Source organism: Squalius cephalus (assembly GCF_949319135.1).
Source record: "Squalius cephalus genome assembly, chromosome: 21".
In the NCBI taxonomy this organism is placed as follows: domain Eukaryota; kingdom Metazoa; phylum Chordata; class Actinopteri; order Cypriniformes; family Leuciscidae; genus Squalius; species Squalius cephalus.
The window spans coordinates 3,556,491-3,575,481 of NC_137142.1; the positions used below are offsets into that span (position 1 = coordinate 3,556,491).

An 18,991-nucleotide genomic window follows, 5' to 3' on the forward strand; every position below is an offset into this window, starting at 1 on the left:
ACAAGGCCAAATCAGAATCAACCTGTGCGCAGCTCCAAGCAACACAAAGTACTGGTGTTTTGTTCCTGAATGAATCAGTGTTGTTGAAAGAATTGGTTGAGTGAATGATTCAATAAGTCACTCATTTAAACTTGCCTACCTGCTAAAACCTGCTGAGAGTCTAAAAACATCCCCAGCACTAATGCGCAGGCATGTCAGTATGTCTAGAACGTGCAAACACAGACGAGAGGATTGAAGAAAGTTGGGCTTGTATCAGCGCTCTTGGAAAGTTGGAGATTTTCTTATGGAGATTATATGAATGTTACAAGCAGGGCTTGACAATAACACTCACCAACCCACCAAATGTGTGTGTGTGTGTTTCAGCAGTGGTGTGTAACACAGTCACTCCTACTTTCCACTTTGGCGGGTTGAATTTTATATATAATGTATATATTTTTCTATTGTAGTCTGAAATAATGACCTAAGTGCAATGCAGTGTTGTCAAAAATATAGATTTTTTGATACGTCGAAACTGAAAGATCTGAAACACTTTCAATACTCATTTTCCTCAGAATAGACACATGAGACCAAGTTGCTCTTTCTCTCTCTCTCATCTCTCCGGCAGCGAGTTACACACAAACCCGCCTCCACTCACTCACTCGTTTCATTCGCTCTGGATTAATATTGTTGGTGTTACAGGGCTTGAATTTCAGTGTGGGATTGCGAGTATTGCGCATAATTTTACTCATTCCCGCAAATCTGGGCTCACACCGAAAGTGCGCACACATGAAGCTGCCTCAGTACTAAACTGAGTTCTTTTTCGCTGCTTATTGCGCTTAAATGGTCAAATACACACAAAACAATGTCAAAATGCCGGACTTGGTGAGTATTCACATAAACACAGTCTGTTATGTTTTAAGTGAATGTAAACAGTTGAGAAAGAAAACGCATGTGTAACAGTATAATGGATCTGTGCATCAGGTCTGAAAGTGACAGCAGACTTAAATATTTGCTTGCATATTATGGTATTAATAATAATAATAATAATATTAAAAATATCCATATGGCAGTTTTCCCCAATGGTATCGATGTCAGAATCGTGGCTGGTAACTTTGGAAAACCACAGGCCACAGTGGCTGGTGAGCAAAAACGTCAATGTCAAGCCCTGATTACAATTATAAATATTATGACAATATTAGTAATATTTCCTGTGGTTAAGCTATGGTTCTGGATACAGTGGAACCGATACATTATATTGTGGTACTGAAGGGTTACCATTTCTAAAAACATGCTTATGTTTTTGCTCAACATTGGTCTTTTACAGTGACCTTATGCAAAGTTTTGCATTAATCTAAACCAAATGGTCTCCAATGGTTTCCAATTCCTATTTATGCTCCTGTTTGTTTTTTAAGAGAGCCAGTTTGTTGAAATTAGCAGTTAATGTTTCCAAGAACAATGTTCATTTACGCACTGTGTGGTGGCACAGCTCTCCTTTTCTATTTTGATGTTGTTGATCACATTTGGTGGTTGTTTTACAGTCATGTACTTCTCAGGATTCTTTGCTCAAGTAGGGGATGTTAGTGGGAGGTGGTTGTGGACAGCACTGTTGGCCCACACGCACAAAAGGAAAGACCCAGCATATGCCATAACCACAGCTGACACGAACAAACAGCTGCTGATGCTTGAGAAAAACATGAGAATATAATACCAGCATTTCAGGACGATGACTGTGCAGTTTAAGAACAGACAGCTCCGTGTATCTGTGCTATACATCCCGTTGAGGATTCAACAGAGATAACGTGTAAGCATATATTTGATCAAATCAGAATAAAAAAAAAAACTGATTATAGCAGTGGAAGATTCTGAGAAGGAGGAAATGAGAGATATTGTTTGGAGGCGAGCATGATTACACTCAGTGGAAAAGCAGAAAGAGTGGAAAAGTATTATGTCAGAAGGACGATATAAATACCTCGTGCTCTTCTTGAGGTGGAGGGACGGGTTAACGCGGTACGCCACCGCATCGGGTTCAGACCCATTGACCCTTCTCACCCCTCTAGACTCGGACAAGCCGAACTCTTCCAACAGGTCATAAGCTAAAGATAAGAGCAAATGGAGCGATCAGAAGGGGGAAAGTCTGAGTAAATGCAAGATTTCTATTTTCAGTGCGCTGACAGAGTTTATGGATTTAAGCTTCAAGCTTCAAGATAAATCTGTCATGTTTTATTCACTAGTAAAGAAAATGAAAGAAAAAAACAAATGGAAACATTTGGATATGGAATCTGGATATTAAATGAAACATATGACAAAAAAAAAAGCCATGACAGAGTTCAATCTTCATCAAGTAACTCTACGGCACAGATGATGACATACTGGCCAGAAATCACTTAGAGTGGTCCGTGCTTCCCTCTACTGGTCAATAAGAGGAGCAAACGTACGCTTTCATAGCTTTATTGACTTGACTTAATATCTGGCTCCCTGCTCATAATCTTCAAATCTGATGTCCATTTCATTCACATTGAAACAATAATCCTCATATGATACTGCATTTTGTGGTCAGTTAGATTCTTACTTAGTAATCCCTGACATCTGACCAGGCCAAAGACAGCCAGGAGGATTGTGAAAAGCAGCATTTTGTTCAAATCTGGAATTTTGGAAATCAAGACGGTCAGGATTTAAATGTGCCTGCAAACGGGAGAAAGATAAGATGGAACAAACAACTGTGAAAACTTTTATAGCGTACAGTAAATGCCCATTGAAACAAAACATTTCACAAAATGGAAAACGGTTCATAACACTAGCAAAATGCTTCTATTAACATAATAGAATAAACATAAACATGTTAACTAAGATTTCAAATTACAAATGCATTTTGCAGGTCAGTGCTGTAAAAGATTCAGTTCACAAACATTTGTAAAAATCGCTTGTACCTAATCACATCACAATGCTATAAGGTAAATATTTCTATTACTATTTTAGTGAGTTTAAAATACTAGGACAATCAATACAAAAAACAATAAAAAAAAACACTAATTGATGCAATAAACAGTACTGTAAATTCGCCATCACCTTTACAATATAAAGATTTGAACTGCTGAATAATAACGGTTTAACTGATCTTCAGGAATTGCAGCTCACATTTTAAATGAACTAAAGAGCAGTTGCATTTAAATTAGCTATAAAACACATACTTTACTTACATATTCCTGTGAAGCTGTTCACTGCAGATTGGTCCTTGGCTGTTCCAGCAGCGATCATAAAGGCAATTTTAAAGAAGCATCTCTGGTCCCAATGTGACTTCAGTCTAAACCTGCTGAGAAGAAAACCTGATCCATGAGCTCCACTCCACCCTCGGGCCCACGAGGCCTTCATCCCTCCAGCACATTATCCTATGCAAACACTGACCTCCACATTCTTCACACAGTCATTCTGCAGTCAGACGTTGCATTTGGGGACGTTTTTGTCCATGCTGGTGCGTTTCTGCACATTTCAGGTGATCGTGATGTGTGGCCGCTGCATCACAGAGGCTTCATATGGCTGCTGCCCCAACAATGACAACTAGGTTTTTACAGATTGGTTTCATAACAAGTAGATTATATTTATTTTCTTCCATTTTGGGCAGACCGATAAAATCATTATTAAAAAAATAGCATTTCATCATTCATTTGAACTAACTAGATCTGCTAGCTGAACTTTCAGATAGGATAGACACCAAAAACAAGACAAGTCAAACTGTATCTCTGTTAAGTTTTCGGTAGACAGTGGATCACTGTCTAGATAGCGCACTAGGAGACAGATGTAGTATGTCGCAGATAGGCACTAGCAGAGCTCTGCAAACATTCTCTAGGCCACAAACTGACCTACTCTCCTAAACCATTAACCAGGCCTCAGTGGAGATATATATGTTTCATAAGAGATATTCTATAAGAACAGCATATATATAACAGCAACAGAAAACACTAACATAAGGGATTGGGTCAAGCCTCTTTACTTCTTTACATTTTAAATCCAGGACAGCTACTGTACAAATAGCATTTCTCATAGAATTACTTTCAGTGTTGTTTTGCCTTTTACTTGATGTATTTTTAAATCAAATCTGGCAGGTCACGTAAGTCAAGCTCGCATCAGTGACTCTCAGCTGATCCTCTACCTATAGGAATACGACGTCTATCACTGTATTCATATATAAGCTCCTTCAGTATTATCAGCAGATATGGCGTTTCTCAGGAGCGAATTACCCTCCTCCCTCCCCAGCTCCTCCTCTCTTCAGTCAGGATTTGGTATTCTGATTCCCCTCGAATCCATTCTCGAATTATGTTGTACATTAAAATCTTGACATTAATGATATCTGCAATACATTCATGCTGGTTCTGTTCTGTTTCTGTCAGGACCACTATCATCAAATACGATTGACAATTAGCATAAAGTTTGGTTGGCGGTCTGGTTCTGTTCTGTTGCTGCTCTGATTCATTGCTAGACTGCATGGATGCACAGGGAGTTATCGCCCATTTATCATATGTCCTGACAGAATGATGACTACTGAAGCTTTTGAGGTTTTTGTAAGGTTTTGAATAGTAATTCCTTCTGATGGATTTGGTAACACTTGAGTCATTACTGGTGGGTTACCATGATCTTAACTTTACAAGTAATTATACATTATTCACATTAATGAATTGGGATGCAGCTCGACTCTAAAAAGTAAAATGACTTAAGTTTTCCATTGGGCATGACACCTGCTCCTTGGGATGACCTAAAATCTCAGCTTTATTTTTGTTTTTTTGGTGTACAGATGTGGTTCCTCCACATGAACACTGCCTTCTTTACCTTAATAAAACCATCCAACTTAATTTCCCTAGACATTTTCTCAACTGTTGTCATTTCTAAAATACTGTCTGCCTATTGACAAAGACGTCCACAAAACCCACACCACTTTTTGTCCTGCTATGCACTTCCATCTGCTTTGGCTTGTCGAGCACATTCTGTCAAGCAACGCCAGTATTTCTTTTTCTCCCAGGGTCCACTTGTGATGGATGTATCAATTGACAGTCTTTAAAGATTAAAGACCCTTTTGAATGATCCTATTCAAGCCGCCAACCACTCTGCCGGGATGCTCATGGCAATCGTTGTGGATCCTACATGTATCAGTTCATCCCCTAGGACTTGAGTAATCAACATCAGTCATAACCACCGGATGTGGTGAGAACATCTTTACTGTACTTGAGAAACAGCTGTTAATGCTTTCTGGGACATTGGTGACATAATTAGGCCAGCCTGTATTCACATAATGAATCACCATTTACAGCACTGTATCTTCTTTTGAACATGGATCGTTTCAGATGGAACATGGGCCTTGATGCATGTGTTGAGTCATTATGGGCCTCATCATCATTTTTGGAGGCTTTAGTGGTCCACTGCGAGCCTAAAACAAAGACTACTGCCAGTGAAGCCACTAACTTTGCCAACTTTACCAAATCCAGTGATTCACTCTTCCCTTAAGCACTCATTATATATCAACCCGGTGCCTTTCACTTCAGCTGTGGGAAATTGCAAAAGGCGGCAGCAAATCAGGAACTTTTTGCATAGCCACTCAAAATAGAATAGATTTCATCCATCTATCACTGGGTGGAAGAGCTGATTATTCCAATTATACTAATTATTGAATCTCTGTCTTGTCGTATTGCAGTAGCTGTCGTTTTATAAAGCTATAAACCATTCAAAACCTTCTCTAACAGTGATTTAACCACAATTAGCCATTTGCCATGGTAAAAATCACTGTAACAGACGACCGTGAGTGGCTAACTACTTTATGAAATTATTTATGAAATAAACTGTACAGTAAATAGTGGTAAAAATAAAGTAGATCTGACGGCTTCAAGAAAATAAATGGAGACACTCTCTAAGCTGTGATCAAAATGAAAGTTTAGTCTTTACTTTCGTTCCCAAGTTTATGATGCAACACACTGGATCCATGTGGAAACATGCACGTTATCATGACTCACTTGAGAAGATCCTGTGGAGATAGATAACACATTTCTGAGAGAATATACATGTTGACAAGAATGACCTGTTCAAACGCCTAGTGATTGGTGCAGAATTAACTTTTTTTCCCTTCCATCTGGTGTTGTACATATCCTATGTTGAGGATTAACACCACAGCAACACTGACCTCACTTTAGCTCATCTGATTACACTCTGACATACTAACATTAATCCAACCAACATTAAAGGCCATCTGGCATCTACATCTGGTCCTATTCACCGGCACAGGCACTGCCAGAGGCTACAAGGCTGACATGGCATTTTATTCTCATAAAACATTTTTATTTTCTTCTTAAGACTTGTTAATCTCAGGCCTGAGACATTATTTTGTAAATGTTCAGAAGTCAAATAGTTTGGGGTGAATGGAAACAAGCAAGTCTGTGATTGTTGTGTATATTGTTGAGCTTTCTGCAAGCATATTTATTACAAAAAGTCGAGTAATTTGCATCACTCAGGCAAAAAGAAACCATAGAATACACAGGCATGATTGCACTTAATGAATGTTTTTTAGTCAGAAAGTTGTAGTCACAGTTCGGTGGCACACAATCTGTGATTAGATGAAATGAACAATACAGCGGACGCTACAGACGAGTGTTTATAAGTTTAAAGGCCATGATCAGGATTAGTTGTAGTGTATGATTGCAGTGGTTACAGTTGGAATTATTGTATTGCCCTTTAAATGCATAACAGCAGCTTGTCATTGCACTTTAAATAGATGAATAAATAACTGTGGTGTCCTGGCAGAATACAGGGGCATATTATCACCAACAAGCATGTGCGCTTGAGGAAATGACTGTACATTCAGCTTCTCCCTCGACACGGACATGTGGAAAAGTGTTAGGTAGCCTAACAACATACAGTCTTCTTGTGTTCGCTGATCTTTCCCAGCGATCAAACAAAATATTAATGACGTTCACATAGAGTACAGGACAAATACACAAAGCCATTGCATTCCACACACACATACACACACACACACACACACACACACTCCACATGAACTTCCTTTTTCACGTTCACAACAGAATAATTTACATCTCGCTACGCTTTTTAAAAATGAGAACATTTTGCAGTCTTTAGTGTGAATCTACGTGTGTCCAGTCTGGGTTTCGTGTGCGCTAACCAGTGCTGTCAGAACGGGGGCTTGTAACGTGACCCCTTCTGTGGACTGGACTCTTGACTATCTCTTGCTGGTCTTGGCCAGTTTGCTAGTAGGGGTGCTCCTCCTCTGGGGAGTTGGGATCTTGGAGGGCTTCCCCCCGTGTTGGCGAGAGGATGAGCGTGGCCGCCCTGAGTCTGTCACGTTCTCCGACACGTCCGAGCAAACTGACTGGATGTCCGAAATATCGAAGTCTGAGGCGTCGCTGCCGCGGCGACTGCTCCCTCGGCTTCCCGCTTTACTGCCAGGCCTGCTGGAGATCTTACTCAACCCTGAGGAGAAAGTTAAAAGCCAGTTACAGATCAGCGCTATGATGCTGACATTAACACAACGGCTCATGACTAAAGATGAGCTTTTAAGATATTGATATTTCTATATGTTGATGAAATGAATAGTTGACAGATCAAAGGAACTGAACTCTACGCTAGAGGTCTGCATTCCCGTGAGACCCGATCCAATTTCATGCAGTGCCGGATTAAATTCCCCAGTGAAAGACGTTAGCGGTAACACCTCGTAAACACCTCTGATTGGCCATTGTGTTCACGTGCTCATCAAATATGTCTGTGATTGGCAACAATGATCAGCGCTTCAAAAACATGTTGTAAATATACATCAATGACGCTCTTCACCGAGCGCTTACACAGCAGATACACGAGCAGGACCGGTCCGCTGATAGACTCCTGCTTGTGCTTTCAAACACTCACGCTTCTGTTTTTTTTAAAACACTCACAAACGCTCCCATTCATTGTAGCCAATCACAGTCTTATCCGATAAACGCAATGGCCAATCAGAGGTGTTTACGATTCCGCTCAATTTCAGTACCAACTTGGTCCCGAAGTTGGTACTTTTGACAACACTACTTCAGAGAGAACATCCAGCCTTTGTGCTCAGATTCTGAAGGAGAGATGTAGGTTACTGAAACTGTCATCAGTCAGTGACATTCTGTCCTCGCATGGATGTTTTTAAAAAAAGATTTCATTTAGTAGTATAGCTAGTAAGACAACAGTTTTCATGTATTCATATTTTTATCTTAGAATTTTGAGTGACAGATGTATTTAATTTAGCCTATTTTTGTTGCCAGCATCACAATAAGACAAAAAAACAATAAAATTCTTGGATAGCCAACATTTATATTTGTTATCCCAATCACTCTCTCGTTTTCTTTAAATGTGAGATTAGTAGGATTTAGCGGTATCGGTCGGTTCGGGAAGAAAATCATTTTAAGCAGATAGTGTGTGAACAGTCTGCGTTAACCTATCCTCTACACTCTCACAATAACATGACAAGGAAGTACAGTAAAACCAGTCGGTCAATATCAACTTTTCTGAAGAGCAAAAGGTTTGTCCGCCTCACCCATGGCTTGACCTCTGGCCTTCATGACTGCAGCATTAATCAGGGTTCCATCCTCTCCCGACTGAAAGCCTTTTCCTGACAAATATCCTGGAAGACGAAGCTTGCTGCCCTGAATGGGGGTGTTCTGAAAGATGAGTCATGATTTAGAAACAAATGGGCCATTTAGAACAGGACAATGAGGATGTAGTTGGTAATTGACTGTTCGTTGACAGACAGAAGAGGTGTCTAAGACATCTATACCTAACATGCTGGCAATAAGGACTTTTGCACCAGAGGAATGTTTTCATAGTTCCTATAATTATTGCTGAAAGTACCCACTTTTTGGCGTGTTCACACCGCAGGGACTGGGAATGATTTTAGACTAAATTAGCTCCATAGAGTTAGCATCCTAACTATAAAGTACTATATTAGCATCCACACCAACGCATGATATCATTCTGTTTATTCTAAGCGTGCTGCAGTTTTGTTGTCTGTCACTTTACGTGCTCAAACTCTTTAGAGCAGAATTGATTCTGATTGGCTGTCAATGTTTTTATCGTTCATCAACTGGAAAAAAAAAATAAAAAATCTGAAAGTGATCCAAACGATATCGTCCCTCCGTGCCGTTATCATGACCTGCTATTATTTTATATTTAGAATGATTTTTAGAACTAGATCTTTATGGTTATAGTCATCGTCCTTGGTGTGAATTGGCCTTTATTCTGCAATATTGCATGTTGTTCTTTCTCCTGTTCATAGTAATTTAAGTAACAAACACAGATGTGATCACGGCATCCTCCATCCTCCAGTTGTTTAAATGTCAGTCAGCTTACATCACTTCAGAGTCCCTTCAGAGTTCCCACATGACTTCAGAGTTCCTACTGGCGGGGCGAATGCAACCAGGAAAATGTTCCTAGGGGAAATGCAGTTCTCGTGGAACCGTCCTGGAGGCAAGTTCCTATAACTGAGTTCCTAGAACTACCTGGTGCAAAAGTCCCTAATAAAACTGCACTGAAAAATACAAAATCTACATTTGACACAACAGAAATCCTGACTGAAACATTTAGCTGGACAGACGGTTTTCTAGGAGTGATTCCAGTATTACACAAACATACACATCACAATCATCAAGGGAATCACTTCTGAATGTGTTAATTCCAAAACTTTGCAGTGTGTACATTACATGACCAGAATGATGGAATTAATGCATGAAAGACAAACAAAATCACAGTTTACTGCTTACACTTAATCAATTTCAGCCATACACACCAGGAGAAAGAGAGGAAACAGTTGAGAGCGAGTTCTGGATGTAGAAAAGATCTCACAAGCATCAAGTTTTAGTGGCAACAGTTAGAGAAGAAAGTTGTTTAGAAAAGGCCCAGTTTGTCTTTGTAGATCAAGCTGATTTAATTGAAGACAATCACACCATCCTCTTTGCGACAGATTTAAAGATCAGAATTAAAGGACTTAAGCAAACACATCCGCCTTAATAGCGGACCAGCAGAGTCCCTTCCATGCATCATCACAAAGCCAGAGATAGAGACTGGACTCAATTACAAATCCACACAGGAAGTGATTAGATCAGTAACAGGGCAGAAACAGAGGTCAGGAGCAGGAGACGGAGACGGAGGTTAGATGGGGGTTTGCCACTCATTTCTTTAGCACTATACCTCATTGGACGACCCTTGGCTGTCAAAGGAGTCAGATGATTTAAGAGGAGTAGCTGATTTGCTGTTTGTCAGCCAGGGTTTATCATAATTTCGGGTTAAATGTTGGGGAGTCTGTGAGAAACAATCGTGGATAAACCACATACAAAGGGTAGCAATAGAAAAAAAGAAAAGAAAGACAATACAGGAAACAATTATATTTCAACAAATGATGATGGAATAGTCAATGGCTCTGTTCCGAATCCTAGTGAGCTCCCTTTGTAGGCAAATCAAGTCAAGTCAAGTTTATTTATATAGCGCTTTTCACAATACAGATTGTATCAAAGCAGCTTCACAGTATTAAATTAAAATAATACATCAATGTTTGTTTCTAGTGGAAAACGTCCATGTTTGGTAATGCTGATCAATAGTATTGTTGATTGATTAATTAAATTAAATATCCCCAAATATCCCCAACTGAGCAAGCCAAAGGCAACAGTGGCAACAGAGGCAGCACTTTATGATGTCATAGATACAGATGTTTATGCTGCCTTTCCAAAATATTGTCTTTCGGCCAAATTCTATATTTGATATCAACAATGAAGTGAGACAAATATCGATTATAAACATAATTCATTCACTTCTGAAAAAAAAAAATGGATACAAATAGTCTAAACTGACTATTTTTATTTTTTGACTAGAAATGTTTTTTTTTTTACAACATTTGTGTGTGTGCTATGTATTTTATCTTAAAAGCTTAGCAAAATAGGGCCTTTCAAGGAAAGTCAGTTCACTCGACAGAAGACCAAATGAAGAACGTTTATATGTCAACCAGCATATGCGATGGACATTGCTTATGCTCATCTTTCGTAGCTTCTTTGAAGGTGTCTTGGGTAAAACAACCCCATACTAAACATAGCGTGTACAAATGACTGGAACCGGAAGCAATTTTACAGAGTAGATAAGTTTGATGTGCATAACCTGCATTTCAGCCATGCAAGACCTCTTTTTTACTCCAGTAGGGAAATACCAAAATCTCAAAAACTTTAGCAATTGGCAATTGGCTTTTTTATTTAGAAGACAGGACTTGAGGCCCGCTCACACCAAGAAAGATAACTATAAAGATAACTATATTAGCGTCCACACCAACGCATGATATCTTTCTGTTTATTCTAAGCGTGCTGCAGTTTTGTCGTCTGACGCTTTAAATGCTTGAGCTCATTAAAGCAGAATGGATTCTGATTGGCTGTCAATGTTTTTATCGTTTATCAGCTAGAAAAAAATATTCTGAAAGTGATTCCAACGATATCGTCCCTTCGTGTCGTTATCATGGACTCTGCTATTCTTTTATGTTAAGAATGTCCATGGTGTGAACGGGCCTTTATTCTGCAATATTGCATGTTGTGCTTTCTCCTGTTCATAGTAATTTGAGTTAATCATCAAAACTCACTTGAAATCAACTGTGACTTTGATCAGTGTGCTATATATGTATTATGCACAGAGCGTTCCAAACCAATCACTAAGATTTGACAGCAAGGCAGCTCACTAGGTTTTGGAACCAAGCTTAATGATTGGCGACAGGAAAATGTGACAAAAACATGGAGCAGTTACGGATTTCTCTGCAACCCTATCAACGATAAGCAATACCTTGGGTGTGTTGGCGCCGGATGGGTTGGGTTGTGCAGGGCAGCTGTGGCTTGAGTTGGATCTGTTAGGGGAGGGGCCTCTTGAGGAAGGCCGTGACCTTCGACCTCTGTAGCGGAAACTGGCCATCACCTGGGTGGTGCCTTCTGGGAGAATAAACTTCTCGCGCAGCTCCACGTTTGTTCTGCCCTTTGCTGGAGGAAGAACACACAGTGTTAGTGAGCAGAGAGGCATGACCACACCAAAACCTTCAGCTGGAGTTTAAAGAAACAAGCTCTTAACTTGAAACTGAACTGAACATTTGGGGTTCAGTCCAACTTAAGGTCTATGTACAACATATGTGGTACACTCTTAAAAATTAAAGGTTCCAAAAGGATGTTTTGGCATTGATGCTATAGAAGAGCTTTTTTTGGTTCCCCAAATAACCTTTTTCCTTTAAAGAACCACTTTTTGTTAGTGTGAAGAACATTTAAAAAATCTGAAGAACTTTTTCCACTATAAAGAACCTTTTGTGCGATGGAAAGATTCCATTGATGTTGAAGGTTCCTCATAGAACCGTAGATGCCAATAAAGAACCTTCATTTTCAAGAGTGTATCGTCGATTAAATTTAGTCGTATTGTCAATTTAGTAAAAAATATATATAATTTGATCTGTAAAAGTATCTATATCAATTGAATCACCCTACCATAATTACTGTGAACACATTTTGGTTTGTTTGAAATTATTCAAGTCAAAATTATTATTATTATTTGTAATCAACAATCAGAGAGCCATATATGTTGTTCATAGAGCTCTAAATCAACTTTAAATTTAACTGAACTTTAACTTTTTCAAGTTTCAGGAACTTATTTCTGAAAGGTTCTGATCTTAGTTGAAGGTCTTATGAAGGAATCATTGACCGGGTTGGGGATTGATGAGCACTCACTCAAATGAGCAAAACACACTTCAGAGTTTTGCGCTTTGGTTTGATGTAGGGAATGACTTGCATGCATTTCACATCACTGGCAAAATAATAATAATAATGATAAAACATAATGAAAAACATTGATGCTGCATGTAAATATATTATTGTAGAGTAGAATAGGATTAAGTAGTAGACAATGCATTTTAGAAAAACTTTAAGTTTCAAGTTTATCGTGTATTTTTCACTTCAATGTGATGCGTTATTCATATCTTGCATAGATGAGATTGTCAAGCAAGTTTCACAGCACTGAAACAGAGCTACAGGAAACACATGCAGAGAAAGCGAGAGAGGACACGTGACGCAAGACAAAACCTCATGCTAAACAGTCCCAGGCAGAACAATGGAAAGGGAAGCGTGAGATTAATGTTAATGAGAATTCCATTCAAGGATCACTGCAGCACACACACACACACACACACACACACACACACACACACACACACACACAGGGATGCACACATACCACTGGGATTGAGCAAGGAGAGAAAGTGTGAGAGTTGCCAACCTATAGGAGACTGAGTAATTGAAGAATTTGATTCCGAGCGCAACATTTTACTCCCGTGGTGGTGAACTAGAAGAAACGATAATAGGGTTCACTAACAAAGCAGCAGGAAAAGGGAAATTCTGAAAGAAAAGCTTCATGGGAAGAAACCGGCAAGCTTTAAGAATCTCAGAAACAGCCAATCAGAGTGCAGGAAGAAAAGATTCAGCCACAACAAATTATTACAGCCTAGGCCTACATAAGAATGTCCATCAGCATGTTCTCTCTGTAAACATTAAAATTCTTTAATTATTGGACACTAAACTCTGGATTTACTATGCATACCCAGACAGCAACATAGTGTCGGCCCAGATCCGGCCCACATCTGGTACGCGTTGACTCCACATGCACCAGATGTGGCCAGGATCTGGGCCGACACCATGTTGCTGTCTGTAGGTTCTGTTCCAAAACCTAGTGAGCAGCAATGCTTTCTGCTGTCTACACTGGCAGGTGTCTTGACTGAAATAAACCTCACAAGTGATCCAACAGTACATTTATGAATAAGACTGAACTATTTTTATCTTTTATACTTTTCTGTAGCTTGTCGCAATGCTATATTGGATTGCCTTTTCCATGATGGACATGTGATTCTGCTTTTGAATTTGGTTAAAACAAGGTATCTTGGCAGTAATGATAATGAAACTGCCTTCACATTGGGAATGCGTCTATGATGTGTTAAAATGCTGCATACACACATAGGAAACTCAACTAGGTTTTGGAACAGAACTGTTGGAGCAAAACACTTTACAAATAATTGCTGTCTTTTCAAGTTATTGATGATGTCAATGCAATTAAATCACCCGCCTGAACACCATGGGCTAAAGTTGAGCACAACATAAACTGGGTGGACGTTACCTCTGCACGGGTCATTTTTCACCAGGAACTCATCCAGGGCCATCCAACCCCCACCGACCCGCACCATCACCGTACTGCGCAGGATCCGCACCAGCCGGAGCTGCTGGGAATCTCCAAACTGGACACGGACAGAGAGCACAGTCATTCCTCCGTGATACGGTCATGTTTATCAGTGACACACACACAGCAGAGCAACGTCAGAAACCTCAGCACTGTAACGCCGCTTTCAAAGTAGCAAAAGATAGCCATCAAACGTGTGGTGGAAGTAGCGAGTCAAATCTCAACATTGTCACAGTCCAGTTAGACTATACTTCTGTTCTGTTTATCGCCTAGTTTCCTTTGTTGCCCTGCTGAGCCAATTTGATTTAGACACCAATTTTTGATTGAGACACAACATTGGTTTCATTCCAGAAGATGTGAAATGAATGGTCAATCCAACTGGTTTCATTTGTGGCTTTGTGCTAATTTAAGACTGATCATGAAAGAATATTGAGTGTGGTGGTGCGGTTCACTGTATGTCATTAAAGGTGCACAAAGTCAGTCTTAGTTTGTTTTGCTGGCTGATACTACGGTAGTTCTAGACCGTATACTGCCACCTGCGGGCGTGGAGGAAGCATGATGCAAAAGTACAACATTTCCATAATAATCCTATTATAGTTATATTATAGATATATATTATTATATCATAATATTATATTGTTTATTTTAAAATAAAGGGGGTATTACTGATCTTATACTGAGTCTTCATCTCATATGAGCAATGTTGGGTAAGTTACTCTAAAAAAGTAATTAATTACTAGCTACTAATTACATCTTCAACAGTGTAATTGGATTGCTGTACTAATTACTCTCTCTAGAAAGTACTGCATTACAACACTAATTTTAATTAAATTAGTCTCTTTTAATTCTTTCAGATAAATGATATAAAATTGCATAAATTATTCTTCAACTGAACAAAGTATTTAAAGGGAGAAGTTTACATTAAAAACATAATTTTTTACGTTAAAGTTTGATGTTAAATCCACTATTGTTTTATATTTGATTTGTCCCATAGTCTATACAGTATTTAATTAAATTACATCAGAAGTAACTGTAATTAAATGACCGAAAATTAAGAGTAATCCCTTACTTTACATATTCAAGAGAAAAGCAATTAAATTACAGTAATTAATTACTTAACAACGAGTTGCACCCAACATTGCATGCGAGTGAAGATCATGTTAAATGTTTGTCAGACATATTATCAATTTCTTTCTGTCTGAAACTTTACTACGACATAAAAAGTTACTTTTAGTGCACATTTAAGACAAGGTAGACAGTACAGTGATCAGTGTGTCCACTAGGGTGTGCTACAAGTGCACTCTACACCTCTGGCCGAGGATCTGTTTTCAGACAAATAAGGGCACTGGAGCGTAGGGAACACTAAGGTGTAACTCTACTGAATCCTACATGCCAGAGATAGGAGCTAAAGAAAACATCAAGCCAAATCATTTGATTGCAAATGATTGTTGCCAGTTGGATTTGGCCAAGGCATACAGATTTCACAGCACAGAAAATTATGACCTCATGCTTTCTGTTGAAGAAAAAAAAAAGAAAGAAACCATACCATATGAGAACTTTTTTCACAAACCAACAATACATACAGAAGTTGCACTGTCTAGAACTACAAACTAACATTCTCATAGAGGATGCGTGTTTACACTGATGCTCGACTCCAACGACACACAATATGGAGTAATGGCTGAAATCGACTCTCTGAGACTCGACATGACCAACACATGATGGCGACCAGCTGAGCATCTCTCTGGCCTGAAAGCCCGCGATTCTTTAAGTGATACCCAGAATGAATCGATACCATTGGTGAATTTGGTGATTGGGGAGGAGAAGATGAATTTTGAAGCATGATCAAGAGAAATAATCAAGAGAATCACAACAAACGGCTTTAAGAATGACCATTTACCAGGATACAGCTTTCCAAAACCGCAACGTGTAGATGGGGGGTTAGATTTTGATTGTCCCTGTTTGTTATAGTCTCATCGGCGATTAAGGGATCATGTAAGCAGTGAACGAGACCAAACTGTCAAAAGAATGGTTTCAGTTGATGTGATATAAAGTTCTCAATACAAAGGAAGAAAAACATGAGGGTTTGCATGGCCTGCCCGATAAAGCCCTTCACCAGCTAAGAGTCACGTATCTTCCCAAAACACCGCCCTGAGAAAGCATGTAGCTCATGATTTTATGTGATTTATGTAGGGAAAACCATGCATCTTTCAGCTCAACATTTTTCCTGAAGCTTTGGCTTGTTTGAACATCAGCCACAAAATGTGGTTAAAAGAAAAAGAGCAAGTTCACTGGCGTTGAGTGAAGCTCCTGTAAAGCAGAACTAAAATAAGGGAATTTGGCAGGTAGCAGAAGGCAAGCAAACTGTGTTGTGTTGCAAAGCTCTTGCAAATAATAATAAAAAGCAGAATGCAGCGCTGCGGGGAGAAATGCATTTCAACTCAAAAGCAGATAGGTGATAGTTGACTATAAACTGTCTGGGGTGTTTGTAGAACAGTCAACATGAAACAACATTAGCGACCATTTCCGTTCTGTATTAGCTACTGGCAAGACTTTAGAACGACTGCAGTAACCTAAACAATAAGGCCTGAATATACTAATAAACGCACACCTGTGACCATGTTCTGTTTCAATGTGCCAAGTTTCTACAGCATGTTGACTGTAAACTATAAACAGCTGCAATTATTCATGTAATGTATCATATTGTTATTGGTCTTATTATCCATGCAATGCAAAAATCACTGTTATCGAAGGACCTCTCATGGCGTATCCCTTTATTTGCTTCGAAAAAGGTTTGGTTATACATTTTAATTTTAAAGGGGTTGTTCACCCAAAAATGAAAATTCTGTCATCAATTACTCACCCTCATGTCGTTACAAAGCCGCAAGACTTCATCTTCGAAACACACATGAACATATTTGAATGAAATCTGAGAGATTTCTGTCCCTCCATTGGCAGTCTATGCAACTACCACTTTGATGCTTCAAAAAGCTCATCAGAAATCTCTCAGATTTCATTCAAATATCTTCATTTGTGTTCCAAAGATAAACTAAAGTCTTACGGGGTTGGAACGACATGAGGGTGAGTAAATGATGACAATTTTTTTCTGTTTTTGGGTGAACTATAAGGTATTTACTTATACCCTTTAAGGCAGGGTTCACCAATCTCGGTCCTGGAGGGCCGCTGTCCTGCAGAGTTTAGCTCCAACCAGCTCCAACACACCTGTTTGAAAGTTTCTAGTATGCCTAGTGAGACCTTGATTAGCTGGTTCAGGTGTGTTTAATTGGGGTTGGAGCTAAACTCTGCAGGACATCGGCCCTCCAGGACCGAGATTGGTGAACCCTGCTTTAAGGTGTTACTGTTATAATAATACATTTAATCACTGAGATATATCAATTAACTACATGCACTTACTACATGGTTAGGGTTTGTTTTTAAGGGTTAGTTGCTTGCAATTATGCATAATCTACTATTACTATGGTACAGTAAGTACATGTATAAAGGGGACACTGTGTTTTTTTAATTACACTCAAATTACACTTGAAACTATTCCCAAACATTTCTGCTTGCTTAACTTGCTTTTCTGCTTGCTTAAATTAATCTGTCTAACAATTGCTCAATGCACTATTTCACAACACAAAGGACATTTCTGAACTAGACACCATTTTTGGTGTCATTTATTATCAGGGAAGTAGATGTTTTCACACTCTATTTATAGCTTAACTTGCACTGGTTACTTTCCCATTCCACTGTGCTTTGGGGAGAGGGTTGAAAACTAGCTTAAATATGCTTATCCGCTTGTGAGTTTAAGACAGCCTTAAATATTAGGGATTCAAAGACACACTGACAGTGAATCAGATAAAACAAAAAGGGCAGCACAGCAAATCTTTAAAAAGCTCTATGCATGTATACCTGGTTTCCAAGGTAGAACTGATGTGGAGAAAAAAACAATGAAAAGACAAACATTAGTAAATATCAGTTCACTCAACAATGAATTCTTTTGAAATCAAAAGAAGAAAAAAATCCAAAAAAGGTTCTATCCAGCTTGTCCCCAGAGTGGCACAGTTACAGGCTTCTAGCCAGTCAGAAGAACTACGTTTTTATGAACACCTTTATTATTCCCTCAGATTATGGGCAGTGATAGAACGGCTGACCGTGACCAAACGGCATGAGATCTGTTTATTAGGAGTGTCGGAGAGAAGTGGACCGGGGAAAAACCCTCACACTTGAGATACTGAGAAATGCAATGGCACGTAAAAATGTCATGAAGTCATTCTCTTTGGCATCAACAGCATCGGGGCAAAGAGGTTTGTCTTGGGGACTAGTTTAACGCGGGCCTGAGGAACACTGCCAACTTTCCAGACTTCATGTTTCCATCTTGTCCTCAAAACATTCCTTATATCGGCTTTCATACAAGGAATAGGCCTTTTCATTTGGATACAGCCAAGTACGACTGAGCTTTACTATATTGTTTACATCCACTGATGTATTTACTACCAGATCAACAACATATTTTCTAATAAAAGCAGGATTTCTTCTAGCATTGAGGTAACTGCTGTTTTGACATCTAGTTTTTTCTTTACGAAAACTAGATCACTTTGTTGTAAAATGATAGTCAAGTTAATTAACAATAAATATATTTCATTCACCAACTTATTTTCACAACCACAGTCCAGTGATGGTTTTGGGGGTCTTGTGAATTTTATTGTGAAAATCTAACTTGACTGACACAATGAACAGGTTTCTACATTTGTATTGGCCTAGGGTTCCATAC

At 39.1% G+C, this 18,991-nt stretch overlaps 2 protein-coding genes across 2 annotated transcripts in view; both read right to left on the reverse strand.

Moving 5' to 3' along the window:
- Positions 1-2,609, reverse strand: part of LOC307149473 (uncharacterized protein) — a gene marked incomplete at its 5' end in the record, with an annotated part of 30,310 nt that extends 27,701 nt beyond the window's left edge. The window contains 2 exons of the mRNA XM_079855817.1: positions 1,949-2,072; positions 2,549-2,609. Coding sequence (XP_079711943.1) covers positions 1,949-2,072; positions 2,549-2,609 — 185 coding nt within the window. The remainder of the gene's footprint in view (positions 1-1,948; positions 2,073-2,548) is intronic.
- A 3,800-nt stretch (positions 2,610-6,409) lies between these two features.
- The window catches only part of dst (dystonin), a 202,274-nt gene continuing 189,692 nt past the window's right edge, over positions 6,410-18,991 (reverse strand). Inside the window, exons 100-107 of the mRNA XM_079855818.1 lie at positions 18,130-18,147; positions 16,118-16,234; positions 14,158-14,275; positions 13,225-13,332; positions 11,800-11,990; positions 10,177-10,287; positions 8,528-8,651; positions 6,410-7,446 (exon numbers count right to left, since the gene is read on the reverse strand). Coding sequence (XP_079711944.1) covers positions 7,196-7,446; positions 8,528-8,651; positions 10,177-10,287; positions 11,800-11,990; positions 13,225-13,332; positions 14,158-14,275; positions 16,118-16,234; positions 18,130-18,147 — 1,038 coding nt within the window. The 3' untranslated portion in view covers positions 6,410-7,195. The remainder of the gene's footprint in view (positions 7,447-8,527; positions 8,652-10,176; positions 10,288-11,799; positions 11,991-13,224; positions 13,333-14,157; positions 14,276-16,117; positions 16,235-18,129; positions 18,148-18,991) is intronic.